The 17,354-nt window shown below is 49.0% G+C and overlaps 1 protein-coding gene across 1 annotated transcript in view; it reads right to left on the bottom strand.

Moving 5' to 3' along the window:
* Positions 1-8,621: 8,621 nt before the first annotated feature.
* The window catches only part of ADCY1 (adenylate cyclase 1), a 144,956-nt gene continuing 136,223 nt past the window's right edge, over positions 8,622-17,354 (bottom strand). The window contains exon 20 of the mRNA XM_024250323.3: positions 8,622-15,463. Within this exon, the coding sequence (XP_024106091.1) occupies positions 15,161-15,463 (303 nt within the window). The 3' untranslated portion in view covers positions 8,622-15,160. The remainder of the gene's footprint in view (positions 15,464-17,354) is intronic.

The following is a 17,354-nucleotide window of genomic DNA, read 5'->3' on the forward strand; positions in this document are numbered from 1 at the left end:
AATGCACACGTTTCCAGCCTAGTCCTACACTGCCTCCCTTCAAGTGTGTGGACAGGTGGGCTGGCATCTAGAGTCAAAGTGAGAAGGGCAACCCCTAGATGAAATCTCAGACTGGCTTAAAACGTAGGCTCAGACTGGCTTAACAGATAGGACATAATAGATTCTAAGGGCATGTGAGGTCTAGGATGTTCAGTTTTAAGAGACAGATGAAAAGTTTAGATCTGCAGGGTGGTGGAAAATATTTCTGATCAATAATTGGGTTCTTCCTGGAAACACCCACATTTCTTTGGAGGTTTTCAACAGAGAGAATAAGATTCTTCACAGGAGGGATTAGATATAGCGGCTGCAATTAGACAGTAACTTCATATTTCATTGGATGTTTTATATGAGTGAAAAAAATTTATTTACTGTGTAGTGTGTTTAAACATTTCTAAGTTTTATGAACTAGTTCCTCCTGTATAAGCTATTTAAAAAGTTTACTTTTTTCTTTTTTAACTATTATAGATTATTGGGTTACAAAATTATCAGATTTAAAAAATGTTTATTTTACAAATAAAACAGTACAAAGAAGCAGGAAAAAAACTGCCTATAATTGCACACCACAGAGATAAATACATCAGAGTAATTCTTTCCAGTCTTTACTATTAAAAATAAACTGTTTTCATGAGAACTATTCCCGTGGTCTGTGTTTGATGCAAAGTGATTCAGGCATGTAGTCATGTGAATTCTATCTCGTTTTTCAAAGAATGAAATTCAAATTCAAAATGAGTCCCTGGAGGAAGAAAAATAATGTGAGTGACTCTGGGGAAGTGTGTCCTTGAAAGATTGGGAATTACCAGCACTCAGAAGAATGTTTTCATACATAAGACGATTTCCTAGATATTCATGTTGCATCTTCTACGTATTAGCAAAATGTACTTACTATGTTTTTACATATTTGGAGTATATGCAGTTATCCATAGGCACTCTAGTTAAAGTGTTCAAAATGCAATCTCTTGGATATTTCACAAATAAGATGGTGCACATCACATGTTCCATCCATGGGAAGATACCTCCAGGAAGCAGCTAAAGACAGAACAAGTCTTGCTGCCCCAGCGCCTAGACATGCCTATGGAACTGAGTCTCTGTTAGGCTGCTACAAAGCTTTCCAAATTCTTGGGGACAGGAGATGATGAGAAACTTGGAAAGGGAGACAGGGCATTCTCAGACTGAGGGACACGGAGAAATGAGTGCTGCCTGCTTATGGTAGACATAGGGCAAGATTTCTAAATGATCATCTTTGAGGAAAATAATAAACAGCTAAACAATAGCCCTGGCAATGACACCAACAATGCTCACTTAGAGGTAAGCATAATGTAACTTGCAGCAATTATTTGGGATAAAATAGATCTTAACTCTCACTGTGTATGCGAACCCATATATTTTGCAGAAAATGCAGTTTTGAAACCTGTCAGGCCTCTGAGCCCAAGCTAAGCCATCATATCCCCTGTGACATGCACATACACATCAGATGGCCTGAAGCAACTGAAGATCCACAAAAGAAGTGAAAATAGCCTTAACTGATGACATTCTACCATTGTGATTTGTTTCTGCCCCACCCTAACTGATCAATGTATTTTTAATCTCCTCTACCCACCCTAACTGATCAATGTATTTTTAATCTCCTCTACCCTTAAGAAGGTTCTTTGTAATCTCCCCCACCCTTAAGAAGGTTCTTTGTAATCTCCCCCACCCTTAAGAAGGTTCTTTGTAATTCTCCCCACCCTTTAGAATGTACTTTGTGAGATCCACCCCCTGCCCGCAAAACATTGCTCCTAACTCCACCGCCTATCCCAAAACCTATAAGAACTAATGATAATCCCACTACCCTTTGTTGACTGTCTTTTCGAACTCAGCCCGCCTGCATCCAGGTGAAATAAACAGCCTTGTTGCTCACACAAAGCTTGTTCGGTGGACTCTTCACACGGACGCGCGTGACAAAACCTATGAGGAAAGGAAGTGCATTTTTGTACAGTTTCTATTCAACTTAAAATGCCCACAAACTCATCTTTATTGAAATCAAACCCTTTTTCCCTAAAATAAATATATTTACACACAATGCCTGAACCCTTCTGCCTCCTTGTAGCCAAGTGTGGTTCAAAGACCTGATTGATTTCTGGGCACTGCCAGCATTGCATTATATGACACACCTATGTTATGTGTTTAAATCATCTAACTTGTATATCAGTTTTCTATTGTGTACTACTTTCTATTAGTGTTTCTGTTGCATTTTAATTTTTTATGGCAACATAACAAATGACCACAAATAGCACTCACAATATCCATTCATTATCTCACAGTCCTGGTGGCTCAGCTGGGTCTCTGCCTGGGCTCTCTCCAGGTGAGAAGGCGGCTTCTTACCTGGAGAATCTGGGCAGGAATCCATCTCCAGCTTCCTTCAGGTTGGCAGGATCCAGTTGCTTGTGGTTGTAGGACTGAGGTCTGCTCCCTGTTCCCCTGCTGGCTGTCAGCTGGAGGCGGCTCTGCTCCCAGATCCTGAAGGCTGCTGCATTCCTCATCACCTGGCTGCCTCAATTTTCAAGTCACCAGGGTCTGAACAAAACCTCTTCAGGTTTGGAATCCCTCTGACTGGCTGCTCCTGCTGCCAGCAAAAGTTCTCTGTTTTAAGGGCTCATGAGAGGTCCGGCGTGCCAGATCACAGAGCCCATCGCACTGTTGGAAGTGGTAGTGTCTCATCCCACTCACAGCTTCTGGAGACTGGGGGCATGGAATATAGAGGAGTGTCTTTAAAATTCTATCCAGCACCGTTCCCAATTTTTCCTCATTATAAATACCAGTGATAACCTTTGCATAAAAAACCTTGTACTTGTGTCTACCAATTTTGTTAGATAGGATCCAGAAGTTGACTGTGTTAAAGGATGTGAATGCTTTATGGTCCCTGTTATGTTTCAATTAATGAAGTATGAACTCCCAGGAGCAGTGTCCAAGTGTGACCTCACTGTCATTTTGCCAGCATTATTGTCAGAGGCATTTAAACCAGAGCAACTCCATCTTAAATAGGAGCTGGGTAAAATGAGGCTGAGACCTACTGGGCTACACTCCCAGACAGTTAAGACATTCTAAGTCGCAGGATAAGATAGGAGGTCAACACAGAATACAGGTCATAAAGACCTTGCTTATAAAACAGTTTGCGTTAAAGAAGCCAGCCAAATCCCCCCAAAACCAAGATGGCCACCAGAGTGACCTCTGGTCGTCCTCACTGCTACCCTCCCACCAGCGCCATGACAGCTTACAAATGCCAGGGTAACGTCAGGAAGTTACCCTATTTGGTCTAGAAAGGAGAGGCATGAATAATTCACCCCTTGGTTAGCATATAATCAAGAAATAACCCTAAAACTTGGCAACCAGCAGCCCTCAAGGCTGCTCCATCTATGGAGTAGTCATTCTTTTATTCCTTTACTTTCCTAATACACTTGCTTTCACTTTACTATATGGACTTGCCCTGAATTCTTGCGCGAGATCTAAGAACCCGCTCTTGGGGTCTGGATTGGAACCCCTTTCCTCTAACATAATACACTTAAAAACATTTGGCACATTGAAAGATGACTGTGGTCTATCATTCTTTTCAGTTTGCATTTAACAGTTTCATTGAACATATATAGTTCGTATGTTTTTGCTTAGTTGTATTTCTCTGATAATTCTGAAACTGCTTCTGAAAATTCTATCAGTGAGAAAATTATGACAGTGAAAGACATGTGAGCTAACCCACACCCCATCTTGCCTTTCCCTTAATTATTCCTGGGCTATTGGGCCAAGCTAACTCTGAGAGACTTTTTTTGAGAAAGAGTCTTGCTCTGTCACCCAGACTAGAGTGCTGTGACGTGATTTTGGCTCACTGCAATCTCTCTCTCCTGGGTTCAAGTGATTCTCCTGCCTCAGCCTCTGAAGTACCTGAGATTACAGGCTTGCACCACCATGCCCGGCTAATTTTTTGTATTTTTAGTAGAGACAGTGTTTCACCATGTTGGTCAGGCTGGTCTCCATCACCTGATCTCAGGTGATCTACCCACCTCAGCCTCCCAAAGTGCTGGGACTACAGGCATGAGCCACCACACCTGGCTGAGAGACAGTTAAGTTATACTTTAAATGATCATAGGCCTCCCCCAAAACTCAGCTGCTTTTGTAAAGCTAATGGGAGGCCATCAGGCTGGGGGCAAGGAGGAGAGCCCAGGTCCTGCTAAAGTGCAGACATAAATGAGTATCAGCCATTATTCTGGAGGTTATAAGATATGCACCTTCCCGAATTACCCCTGCAAATCACACCACTATTGTAGATTGGCCCTTAGAGTATCTTTTCAGGTTTTTTGCATGGCTGATACCCATGGCTCCACTTGGACCCACCAACCCTGCTCCTATGGCTCCACCCAGAAGCCATTCAGCCTAGAGGACAGCTCTGACCCCCTGATTTCATACAATCAGCAGCAAGTAACTGTTACCTCACCATCCCCACCCCTTTCCCCAGACTGCCTTTGAAAAACCTCTAACCTGTGAGCACGAGATGATTCCAGTACAAACTGTCTCCATGTGGCATGACCAGCCTTGGGTCTCTTAAACCCTTTCTGTACTATAATGCCATGGTCTTTAGGCAGCAGGCAGGAAGAACCCCTCAGGTGGTTACAATTCCATATGTGCTTTTTGAATATTTTTCTACTGGGCTATTGCTCTCTTCATAATGATTTTTTTAACTTCTGTCTATAAGGAATTTATTTCATTTGAAATTGAAGAGACAATCAGAGAAAAACTATAGACCACTCATGATGGTTAATGTTATATATGCTTGGCTGGGCCATAGGTCCCAGTGTTTGGCGAAACACAGCGGTAGATGTCCCTGTGAGTAGATGTTGCTTTGAAGGTATCTTTTAGATGCAATGAACATTTGTAATCAGTAGACTTTGAGTAAGGCAGATAGCCCGTCACAATGTGGATGGGCCTCATCCAATTAGTTGAAGGCCTTTGAAAAAAGACTGAGATCCCAAACGAAGAAGGAACTCTGCCTCCAGACAGCCTTCCAACTCAAGTGGCAACATTACCTCCTCCCTGCGGCTCTAGCCTGCTGGCCTTTCCTATAGACTTCAGACTTGCCAGCCCCACAATCGTGTAAGCCAATTCCTTAAAATAAATTCTCTGTCCTGTTTTTGCCCCCTCTCTCTTTCTGACAGCACACACATGCCCTCTTGGTTCTGTTTCTTTGAAGAAACCCAGGAAAACACACAAAGGAAAAACAACTCAATAGACAGAAGATTCTTCAATGACAACAACAATGGAAGCCATCTTCACCATTCAACTAAACTTGAATGGGATATTATCAAACTTAAAAAAAAATTATCAACTGATCGTGTAATCAGTTTTATCTTTTAAGACAGGAGATGAAATAAAGTATTTACAGATGAATGTAAAATGAACTTATCATTGCATCCTGAGCTACAGTAACTTCTGAGAGACCAAAGAAGCAATACTATCTCAGCAAGATATTCTAAGATACAAGAAAGGCTAGTAAAATGGAGAGTCTATATTACATTTTAAATATTATCTAAAATGTAATTGTGAGATTCAAAAAGGCACAAGACGAAAACACTGGATAGGAATAGCATGTAATGGGCTGGGCGCGGTGGCTCACACTTGTAATCCCAGCACTTTGGGAGGCTGAGGCGGGTGGATCACCTGAGCTCAGGAGTTCCAGACCAGCCTGGCCAACATGGTGAAACCCCGTATCTACTGAACATACAAAAATCAGCCTGGCGTGGTGGCGGGCGCCTGTAATCCCAGCTACTTGGGAGGCTGAGGCAGGAGAATGGCTTGAACCCAGGATGCAGAGGTTGTAGTGAGCTGAGATTGCGCTACTGCACTCCAGCCTGGGTAACAGAGCCAGACTGTGTCTAAAAAAAAAAAGAAGAAGAAGAATAGTATGTAATGGGGGGATAACAGTTCATGTGTGGTTTAGTTTAAGTGAGGTCACATAGTATTTAATACTTTGAATAATAAAACTTCCCCCAGAAGTATGTGAAACAGGCAGTAATGTCTTCAAAACATCCACATAACCATTTATTTTTCAACTGAAATGGCCACAGAGTTTAGTCAAGCAATTTTTTTCCTTTATTTTTGTTAAATAAGATTCCAGAAAGTATAGTGCAAACACTCAGTAGAAAAGTTGCAATTAAGAAATGTACATTCACATTTAACATTTCAGTCCATTCACTTTTTTTAAAATAAAAATAGGACAAATTATTCAATTACTTGTCTCAATTTAACAATCTTGAAAAAGACTGGAAGGTTTACTCTAGTGTTCAGTTGACATAAAAATAGACCCGTATTGATCATACAAATCTATCATGAGAAGTTACCCAGTGAGCGTGAGTTATTGTAATTCTGAATGTACTCATCGTGTTTCTCACTTCTACAGAAGCATCCTCATTGAGTTGTATTGTGCGAGAAAATGACACCCTTGCCCACATCACTCTCCATTCCATAGAGGGACACAACCCTATCTAGCCAAACCCAGAAGGACGCAGGCGCTTACACAACTTTTCTCAGACAGTCCAGAAAATCCAAAAGTGGGCTTTGGGCTTACCTTAAACAGGAATGGAATCTACCACTACGAGATGGTCATCATAATAAGGACATTGTTGTTTGAGCGGGGGGTGTGCAATCAGTATAAATGAGGATGGCGGAGGAAGAGGAGTGGTGACTGAAGGGAGGTGGTGCATAATAAGTGCACGAGCTACACAAAGCTCAGGCTCCACGGGCCTCGCCTTGGCTCCTAGGGATGCTCTGCAGCCAGCGGGCGGAGGACCTGAAGTCGGGCCTGGGCCTGTCCCTTTGTGCATGTGTCGTGATTTCAAATCCAAACTAAGTTCCACACCATTAGGAGTTTTCATGGCATGCAGTTCCAGAGTGCAAATGGCTTGCATAAGTGCAGTTTTTACAGGTGGAAGGCAAGACCATACATCTCTCCCACACTGGGTGTGCCTCCTAGTGGACAGTTGTATGCAAGAGGCGGTGATGGGCTCCCTCAGGATCCCCCAATGTGGGAATGGTCCCCTGAGACTTGTGCTTCATGTGCGTGGGGCCCAGAGTTGGGTGGGGGGTTGCTGGTGGGAGGTGGATGCCCACAGGCAGGATGCTCTGGGCTACTGTTGCACAGTCCTGCACGAGATATTTATTCAGCCCACAAGATTTGATAGATCTCTTGGGAGTTCGTCTAGGCTATTATCTCTGTTTAAACATTAATTCTCAATAAGTGCCTGAAAGCTCTTTTGAAAGCAACCTATCTGAAGGTCTGAACCGCCCGGTACCAGCAGGAACCAATGCCCAGGAGAGGGTCAGAGCACATGTGCTTTGGTGGTTGTCAAATCTCTCACCATCCATCATAAGCCCTCTGAACACTCCTGCTGAACTCAGCCCTTCGAACATCCTCTAACCCCTGGGAAGGCACCCAGACCCACCTTTACCTCACCAGTAGCATATGACAATAACATTAAATGGCTCTACAGTAGAGGAAGACGAAAGTAAAAGTAGCAAATCCAACCAATAGCCTTCCCATAGCTCACAGAACTCCTGAGCAGAAGCTGAGCAGGGAAGAAATGGTGTGCAGTTTCAGGGTGTCTGGAGGTGCCACCATTTCTCCCCATTTGATGTCAGAGAGGCCTTACAGAAAAATAAGGCAACAGCTCTTCTTAAGGAGATTCTGTATATTTGAAATTAGACACAATGACAGGTTTCACTCAAATATAGTTTTAGAATATAGTCTGATATGACAGTGGGGATTTTTTAAAGCCTAACATTTTATTTCCTTGCTGGGGATCAGTTGTTAAAGAAGGGGGAATTCCTCTTACCCAAGAGGAATTGCATTGCTTTAATCTAGCAATGTGAGGTAAGGCCTGCCAGTGCCAGGGAGGACTTAGGCACCTGCTCTGAGGGCGGGCAGTTGGAGCGAGTCTCACCCATTGCGGGGACAGCCTTGGCTGCATTCAGAACCCACCTGCTGAGGTGGCCCCTCCACCACTTGGGCACTAGCATGTGGATGCGCTAGAGTTCTCCATCAAAACCAACACAAATCTTGCAGATGTTGCTGTTAGCAAAGAGGCACTAAACGTAATGGAAAACACAAGGGCTTGGAACTGGATAGAGCAGGAATGGAACCCTGGTCCTGCCTCTCAGGGCTGTGTGACTTTACTCAAGTCCCCAATCTCTCTGGGCCTCAGATTCTTCACTGTCAACATAAGGAGTATAATAATACCTCCCTCCATGGGCTGTTTGAAGTAGAGAGTGAGGTGAAGCACACAGAAGGTGCATAGTTACTGTAAAGCTCGACTTAGATACTAGTGATGAGTGTTTCCTTTACTTGTGGTCACAGCAAAAGGCCCATGGAGACTGTAGTAACCAGGTGAGAGAGCGACCAGTGCCCTTCCCCTGTAGTTATCGGTGTATTAATAGAACATATTGAATCTGGTGACGGGTAGAAGGAAACTCACTAATTTCACAAAGAACGAAGCAGTTGTGCTTAAAATGAGTGACCCGTCAGGTACAAAAACGCAGCATTAGGCCAGGTGGCTGCCACTGTGGTCGATTTTCTGATTTCTTTTTTTTTTTTTTTTTTTGAGACAGAGTCTTGCTCTGTCGCCCAGGCTGGAGTGCAATGGTGCAATCTCGGCTCACTGCAACCTCCGCCTCCCGAGTTCAAGCGATTCTCCCACCTTAGCCTCCCGTGTAGCTGGGACTACAGGCTCCCGCCAACACGCCCAGCTAATTTTTTTTTGTATTTTTAGTAGAGACGGGGTTTCACCATGTTGACCAGGCTAGTCTTGAACTCCTGACCTCAATGGATCCACCCGCCTCGGCCTCCCACAGTGCTGGGATTACAGGCATGAGCCACTGCGCCCGGCCTGATTTTCTGATTTCAAAGATGTTTTTCCCAGTCCATTGTGAAGCACAACCCAAGAAGGTCACCTGTCTATTGTTGCTCTTCCACTACACAGCTGAGAGAGAACGAAGCTGACAGACACTCAGCTGGGAAGGCCTGGCCTCCAAATTGGCTCCTAGTAACTGGAGGGGAGCTGGAGGGCCGAATTCCTGCAGCTGTCACAGCCCTGAGGCTCTCTCTACAGCCTCTGCACACTGAGAACCCAAAAGGAAAAAATAACTAACCAAAGAAAATGGAACCTAGTTAGTGCCTCAACGCCCCTGGACTTCAGTGCTGATGTAGTAGATGATAAAGTTGACTTGATGTCTGAGATGCTGCTGCCCCTGCCCAGACCTTCTCCTCTAATAACAAGGATTTTCTGAGGGAAATCACATCAGGGCATTCGGGGATGGTTCCCCAAATGCCCTGCGTGGCAGTTATCTGACTGTATTCAAATTTAATTTTGTTCCTCATATGAATCCCATGAACAAATGATTAATTTTCATTTGGCTTACGCTATGCAACACACAGATGTGCATGACACACACGACAGAAACGTGTTCACACATGTAATGCAGGCACACACATGGATTTGAATTAAGCACAACCTCTAGTGGAGTATCTATTTTTTAAGGTAGTGAACAGACTTCATATGGAACAGAATAGATTAAATTTTCAGGGATATTTAAAAATACAAATATATGCATCATTTCACAATGGCATGTTGTTTAGGGAAGTCTAGCCCCAAAATGTGTGGCACCTGAAATGGAATCTGGTGTTCACGGAATGGACCACGGAGGTGACAGATATCCTCACATCCTAGTACAGGATCTGCTTTCACTAAGTGTATGAACAAACAGAAGGATAAGGCAGGAAGCCCCTAGAATACTTTCCAGTGTGTGCCCCAGGGCTCCTCTAGGTGAGCGGAGGGCTCCAAGCTCCCCACCGTGTCTGTCTGGGGATGTGCTCATGGGCACTTGGCCCTGTGCAGGAGGAATGTCTATGTACAGGAAGCAGCCGCCCTGGCTGGGGCTCTGCCCCCTGCTGCTGGCCCCCAGCCCGCCCTGTCTGCCTCCAGAGACCCCTCTGCCTTCACAGCCCTGGGAGCCCTGCATCCAGCAGCCCATGCCCATACTCTCTCCCAAGGGCGGGGCCTGCCCTTCAGCTCCTTGCTGTCAGTTCACACGGAATCAGACACTGCAGCTTACAGACAAACCCCCTGTGTGGCATTCATTCCCCAACGGCAGGGCCTGACCACACTCAGATCACCCAAATCTATCTGTGGAAAACCACAACTATGAGAAGAGCCTTCCTTCTGCTGAGCCCACTGAGCCTTCCTCAAAGTCTACCCTGGGCTCCATCCGGGCCTGCCCTCCATGCAGGGGGAGCAGTCCTCAGGCCCTGCTCCTGCTCCTGATGCCCCACCCAGGGGGGCTCCTTGGCTCCAGCCCCTCCCCCCAGGCTCAGTCCAGCTGGGATGCTGGTCTCAGCCCACCCAGCTCTGCTTGACTTGGTGGGTGCAGTGAGGGCTGGGACTGAGAAAGGTTGAAGCAACTCCATTTCCCCTACTGCCCATTTTTGCCAACTATGGACACCTGCCTGCAGCATCTCCTGCCTGGTGCCAAAGAGCATGGAATGATTTGTGCACTGATGGTTATTTGGGGTATGTGAGTTCCTCGAATAAGACCCCTCTCTTGGACACCCCCAAGCTCAATTTGAAGGCCTGAGCCACCCAGTTCGACCTCTCGCACCCAGGCAAGCCTAGCATGGGGCCCCCAGGCCTGAACAGGTGTCCTGTTCAGAGGGCTCTTCTACCAGGATGGTACCAGCATTGTGGAAGGTGAATGGGGACAGCCTTCAGAGTGCCACCATTTCCTTAAAATGGCCTATCACAGGTAAGCCTTGATAAGTTATCCTTTAGACTCTGCACCAAACCAACAAACTGCAGCATACCACTGTTGGCCAGTGTGAGGCCAGTACTGAGGCTCATCAATTGGAACAGATCTTGGATGGAGTGGGTGCCTTTGCCTCCTTCCTTCCTCATCCAAGCAAGGGTGTGGTGACAATGACCTGACCGGGGTTTAATGCCGGCTCTGTCTGCTCACCAGACCTGGGGTGCTGAGCTCTGACCAGCCTGGGTGGTCCAACCCACAGGAATTGCGGTTTCAGAGCTGGGTCTTCAGGAAGGGGTGGGGCTTTGGGAGTGGCAGCTCCCCGCCTCCCACCACCCCAAGCCGGAGAATGGGGCAAACTTGTATGCATGGCTTATCTCTAAATTACCAATCTGATTCGGACCAGACTCATCTCTACAGTAGAGAGTTAAGAGTTATTGCTTCTATGACAGGTGTTCCAGAAGCCCTGGTGGCTTTAAAGTCTGAGAAACACGGGCTGGCAACTTGGGTTGCTGGGTCTGTGGGGGCGTCCTCCTGCAGGATACAGACACCCCGCAGGCATGGACCACCCGGGCCGGCATGGTCCCTGCAAGCAACTGGAAGCATTCCGGGGCTGTGTTCTACTCTACGGCATCAGGCATGAAAAGCATGCAAGGGTCGAGAGGGGAGCACACAGGGTCATTTCCAAAGGGCCATAGCGTGGCAAGCAGGGGCTGAGGTGGGTGTGGGGCTTGTCTTCATTTTTGGTACGAGTAAACAGGCAGCACCTGTAACTGGTGCACTATTTACAAAGCCTCTTCAATAAATAATTTAGAGAGAATCCTACCCGAATGGCTCTAACATTTGTACATGAATATTGTACATGATTAAAAATAAATAAGGCAATATAATACAGTTTTCCCACAAACAAAAAGGAAGTTGTTTTTCACCAAACCCCAAGGAACATTATGGCTAAACACAGTTCCTGAACTCCCAGGAAGTGGCTGGGGTTTGGAGTTGCTGATGATGGAGATGTTTGCCCCTGAAGTGGAGACCTTGCCAAGTCTGCCATGGGGTCCTTTCCAGAACAGTCGTGAGCCCAGAGAAGGCAGCATGGTCCCCGCGATGGCTTCCTCTTGCTGCCCTACAAGTGGCCACACCTTGGGCAGCTTCCAGGACGTACATGTGTGACCTCCCGGCTCTGTGGACCCCAGGCACGGCACGGCGTGGCTGGCTCTCTTCTCAGTCTCACAGGCCAAACCAAGGTGTCGCTGGACTCGGCTCCACTCACGCCTGGAGGCTCTGAGGCGAATCTGCTTCAGGCTCACTTGGGTTGTTGCCAAACTCAGCTCCTTCTGGTTGTGTGAGCGACACCCGGCTTCCTTGCTGACTGGGGCTGGGGTTGTCAAGTGGCCTCTGGTGTTGGCTCCTGGCCCCTTGTCTTTAAGCCAGCAATGACGGCACCATCTCTGTGACACTTCAAATCTTCCCAGGCTCTCCTGCCTCCCTCAGCCATTCCAAGGGGTCACTGAGCCCACCCAGATAATCCAAGTTCCCCTCCCATCCTTAGATCCCTAACCATAATTCCACCTGCAAAGTTCCCTTTGCTGTGTGACAGCACCTGGCCACAGGGCTTAGAACTGGGGCATGGACACCTTTGGGGTTCACTCCTCTGTCTACCCACCACCTGGATGGCCAACGGTGGGCAGCGGCACTGGGGGCAACAGGGTTGGCTGTGCCAGGAGCTCTGCACCTTCTCAACAGCTCGTGGGTCAAGGACAGCACCACGATGAGCTGGGAGAGCCAGGGCAGCCACACTCACCACCACCGCACTACACCCTCACAGGCTCCCTATGGCTCCTGTCTGAACTGACTGCTTCAAATCCGGCTGGGATAGACAGATGAGGATGAGAAAATCCTAGTGGAAAGGGGACCATAAGCAGAAACCATTTGTCCTGAAGAGAGGAAAGCACAGGAGCAGGGACAAGGCAGGGCCTGGAGGAGAGGTTGACAGCAGGGCCCCAGCCAGGATCTCAGCCCACAGCTGGCTCAGATGGACCCTGGGTCCTCAGGATGAGTTCAGGAGCCCTCAATGGCAGCCTGGAGATTCCACATAAACATAAGGTCCTGTGGATGCCCCAATAGCAGCGAGAGGCCCTGCAAGCACCTCCTCCTGCCCTAGGACCTCACAGGAGCCCAGCCCCCACCGGCACAAGGTGATGCCAGAACACCAGGAACATGAGCGGACAACGACATGAGGACCACCCAAGGAAGATGAAAGGTGCCTGAGCTCTGCCCTCAACGTCTCCAGTGGGTCCACGGGGTCAGCCTACCTGTGGGATCATGTGGCCTGGCCTAGGAGCTCCCTGTCATAGCCAGGGGAAGGTGCTGGAAAGGCATTGGTCAAAATCACTCTGCAAGAAGGTGTCTGGAGACCATCCTGCCTCTTGCACCATCACAGAGGCCACAGCCTAATCCACACCCTAAGGACAGGCAGACGGGGGCCCCTACATGCAGCCTCTACCCGCCTCCCCTGCCCAAAGCCATCCACCCTGCCCACCTCTGTCCGGATTCCTGTCTCAGCTGGAAGCGCCAGGCATCACTGCACTGGCCACCCTGCAAAGCCCTCAGGGTCTGGCCTCCCCCAGCTATGGCCCAGGCCCCTGCTGCCCCCACACGGCCACATAGCTGAGGCAGGGTCAGCCCCTCCCTGTGCAGGGGGCTGCCTCTGATGGCAGCAGCCAAGGACATCACCCACCCGTGCGGACAGGGATCAGCCTGGAGCAGGTCCCACACACAGGTCTACACTCCAGGGAAGGAAGTCTGGGCTTCTCTCTGCTCCTATTCTGAAAAGTCGGGGCCCTCAGGAAAGGGTTACAGCTGTTGAGGAGCAGTGAGGAGGTGGACCCCCAACCCTGCTGGCTTTGAGCAGAGGCAGGGCTCAGGCCTCATCTGCAGTCCATAGAAACCTCTCTGACCACATCTCAGAGCAGTGGGTCCTTAGACATTCCCCTACTATGGTGCCTACCCAGAAGCTTCCCTCCCATTTCTAGCTGCCTTCCTCCCTGTGACCGAGATCCAAGGTTTCCACATGCCAGATCTCTGTCCACTATTTCTGGATAGTGCCTTCTCACTGGTCCTCCTGGACCCCGTCCCCCTCATCCTTATTTTCATCTTCATTGTGACTATTTAGACATGCACATAGGAGGTTGTCAGACGTCAACACTATCACCTGCAGTCAATTTCCCTGCAAATTACAACAGGGACACCTGCACTCATGACCATCAGCCAATTCTGAAACTTCGTCCTGGAGGGTTGGTTCTGCCGGAGAAACAGCATCTTCCATCAAGGAAACTTGTTCATGGGTGTGACAGCCGCTCATATGCAACAGAAGTGGAGCCTCACACTGTTGCTGCTAAATGTAAAGGATCCAAGATGCCACAGGGAAAAGAAGAAATGACACCCTTCGTCTTCTCTGAACAAACACAGTGCCGGTGCAGGATGGGGAATGTCCAGGTGTTTTAGGAGCTGGAAGCCATTGGCGGAGGGGTGGAGAATGCACAGGTGCAGCAAGAAGCCGATGCTGGCCATGGTTGTGGAGAGGGGGTCACAGGGCCCCCTGAGAACTCCAGAAGACCTGCCTCTGGCTCTTAGCAAAAAACCACGCTTGAAAGCCAGCAGCCACCACTATCCATGCAGTGAGAGGCAGCTTCTCAATTCTCCCCAAACCGTCCAGTTCAAGAGTGGACAGCTCTGTATTGTGCCTGTGGTGTGAACAACCCCAGGCCTTGTGACCTTCCCAGAGAGGCCTGACTTCCCACTCTGGCTCTTGAAGCCGCTGCCCAGGGCTGGAGCCGCCTGTATGTCAGGCCCACCTGGGCGGGGTGGACAGGGCTGTCTCAGAGGGCACATTCTCGCAGAGCTCCTCAGTTGCTCTGCCAACCACACCTCAGCGGCTCTTCCTGTAACCACGGTGGATGCTCTGAAGGTTCTTACATTGATGCCGACCTGGCCAAACCTGAACAGGCCTGCTGGAAAGAAACAGTGCTCCCTACACCATGGAGGGAAGGATGGAGTGGACACGTCTCCAGGGAGGCCTGGAAGTGTGCACAGTCGGGTGTCCTCCCCTCACCGAGTCACTGCTGTGCTGTGTCTGCTCAGTGGTTGGCCCTCAGGCCACAGGCCACGCCTGGACAATGCTCCTCCTCCACCCTGGCCAGTGGCTCCCTGCTCTGCTGGTCTGGCTGGTCCTGGCTGGAGCCACCATGGCCTGTGTCACCCCTGGAGCATTCCCACCCCGTGTGCACCCCAGAGGCCCATGTGGGCTCCACTAAGCCTCCTTCCCAGCTGCTGCAGAGGGCAGGTACTGGCCTGGGGAGTGTGGAGGGAGCCCAGCCCTGACTGAGACGCCAGGCATAGGGCACACCGGGGGACGTCTGCCCTGAAGGCCAGCTCTCCCATATGGACACATTTTCCGATCCAAGCCCAGGGACCTGATTTGGGAGCCGTTTCCATCAGTCCTGCCTTCTAGAAAATATGTCAACATCTCGCCTTTGCCCTTGACACTGACTTTGCCTCGGCACACAAAGTGGTAGGGGCACCTTCTCAGCAGACGGTGGACTTCCTCAGTCACCTGTTGATGGAGAGAAGTGAGTGTTACTCCAGGGCAATGAGGGGGACTCCTCTGCGAAGAGACCAAAACATTCCATCCTGCATCTGTTGCTGTCCACCCTGACTGCCCAACCCTGGCACTGGGATGTGGCTTTCCCAGCTCAGCCTGGCAGCCAGGGCCCCTACTCTTGCTGAAGTCACTTGTGTCACTATGTAAAAAAGACACAGCCCTGCAAAGACAACCCAGCAGACTAGGAGGAGTCTAAGGGGCCAGCCCCAGGGGAGTCTCACTGCCCATTCCCTGGACAACAGGAGGAGGCAATGTTCACTGGGCCAGAAAGGGTGGCCCAGGGAGCACCCAGACAGGCAGGCAGTGGGGCAGGGCTTGTAGGGACCTAGCACCAGGGTCTGGATGTGAGCTTCTATGGTGGCTCTATGCACTCCATGCCAGAGGCTGCATGGGACCCAGCTCCAGATGCTAGAACAGAGAAGAGCAGGGTTGACTCTCTGGGTTCAGGACTCTTGGCACCTCAACAGCCAGGGACATTTACAAGTAGGGCATACAGAATGTAGGGGGCAGAAGGTACTCCCCTCAGCTGGAAGGGGCAGCAAAGAGTAGAGTCTAGGGCAAAGCCTGACTTCCAACTCACTGCTGTGGGCAGCAGCGTGGTGTCCGGGTGGGGGTGCAAACCAGCCAGTTCACAGGACCCCGGCGCAGCTGCCTCTGCAACCCTGAGTCAGGGGAGGGAGGGACCAGCTTAGGGAGGGCAGCGGGCAAACTGTCCAGAGAAAACAGAGACATTTCTTAACAGGTTCGCAACCAGTATTTTAGCTCAAAGAATTTCTGCTTCACAAAGTTAGGAAAAAGATAAAGGATGAGAAAATAGTTTCTACTAAATGCAATGAGTCCTGTGAACAGAGGACACGATTGGTATCTCTGCATTATGTTGGAGGTGTGATCCTGGAACTTCCTCTCTTCCTCCCTGGCTGCTCCTCACTCTCTCACACACAGTCCATTCAAACCCTGGCATCTTTCGTTAAAAGAACTAAATCCATGCCAAGCCCACCTTCTAATGCCCACAGCTGGGGAGGGTGGCCGCCGTCAGTGTGGCAGGGGTGCTAGGAAGCCCAAGCAGGGGAGGGAGGACAGAGGCCCTGTGAGTGCAAGGGTGACATCCTGGGCAGCCAGGAGACACCTGGCGGGGGATTGGACAGAGGCCATGAGTGAACAGTCTGTGCATGAGGCAGGGGCAAGATAGGACAGTGGCAGGCCAAGATCTGATTTTAGAAACTTAAAAATGCAGTGTTGGTTCGGGGCAGGAGCCAGGCTGGGGTGGGCAGGATGGGGCTCCCATGAAGTTCTCCCCTGGCAAGTCCGGTTTTGGGGGAATCCTGCAGAAGGGTGCAGGATACAGTCATCGTAAAAAAAAAAGTGTATACATATATATATATACGTATATATATATATACATAGCACGAAGTTCTGGAGGTGGACGGTGGTGATGGCTGCACAACCATGTAAATATACTTAATGCCACTCAATCGTATACCTAGAAAAAAGATGACAAATTCTACGTATACCTTATTGTGATAAAAGAAATTTTAAAAAAGAGAATGCAGAAGTGCAGCGCTGCTCCAATGGAAGCCCCGTCTATGTTCTAAGCAGGAGAGGAGAGCTCCAAGAATATTTTGGCCTACCTGTCCCTTAAACTGCCCCCATGAATAGCTGCTGTCACGTGCCTGGGGACCAAGCCTTCCCTCCATGGCTTCTGGAGGCCTGCAGTTCCCAGGGAGGGTGGCTGCAGGGCTGTGTGGCCCCTCACAGGCTCCATCTTACTTGTAAGGGCTTCATCCTGGTGGTCATCAAGACCAAGTCAAGTTTCAAATTTGTTCTAAGGGAAATCCCAGAAGCC

This window comes from Pongo abelii, chromosome 6 (assembly GCF_028885655.2).
Source record: "Pongo abelii isolate AG06213 chromosome 6, NHGRI_mPonAbe1-v2.0_pri, whole genome shotgun sequence".
Taxonomy (NCBI): Eukaryota; Metazoa; Chordata; class Mammalia; order Primates; family Hominidae; genus Pongo; species Pongo abelii.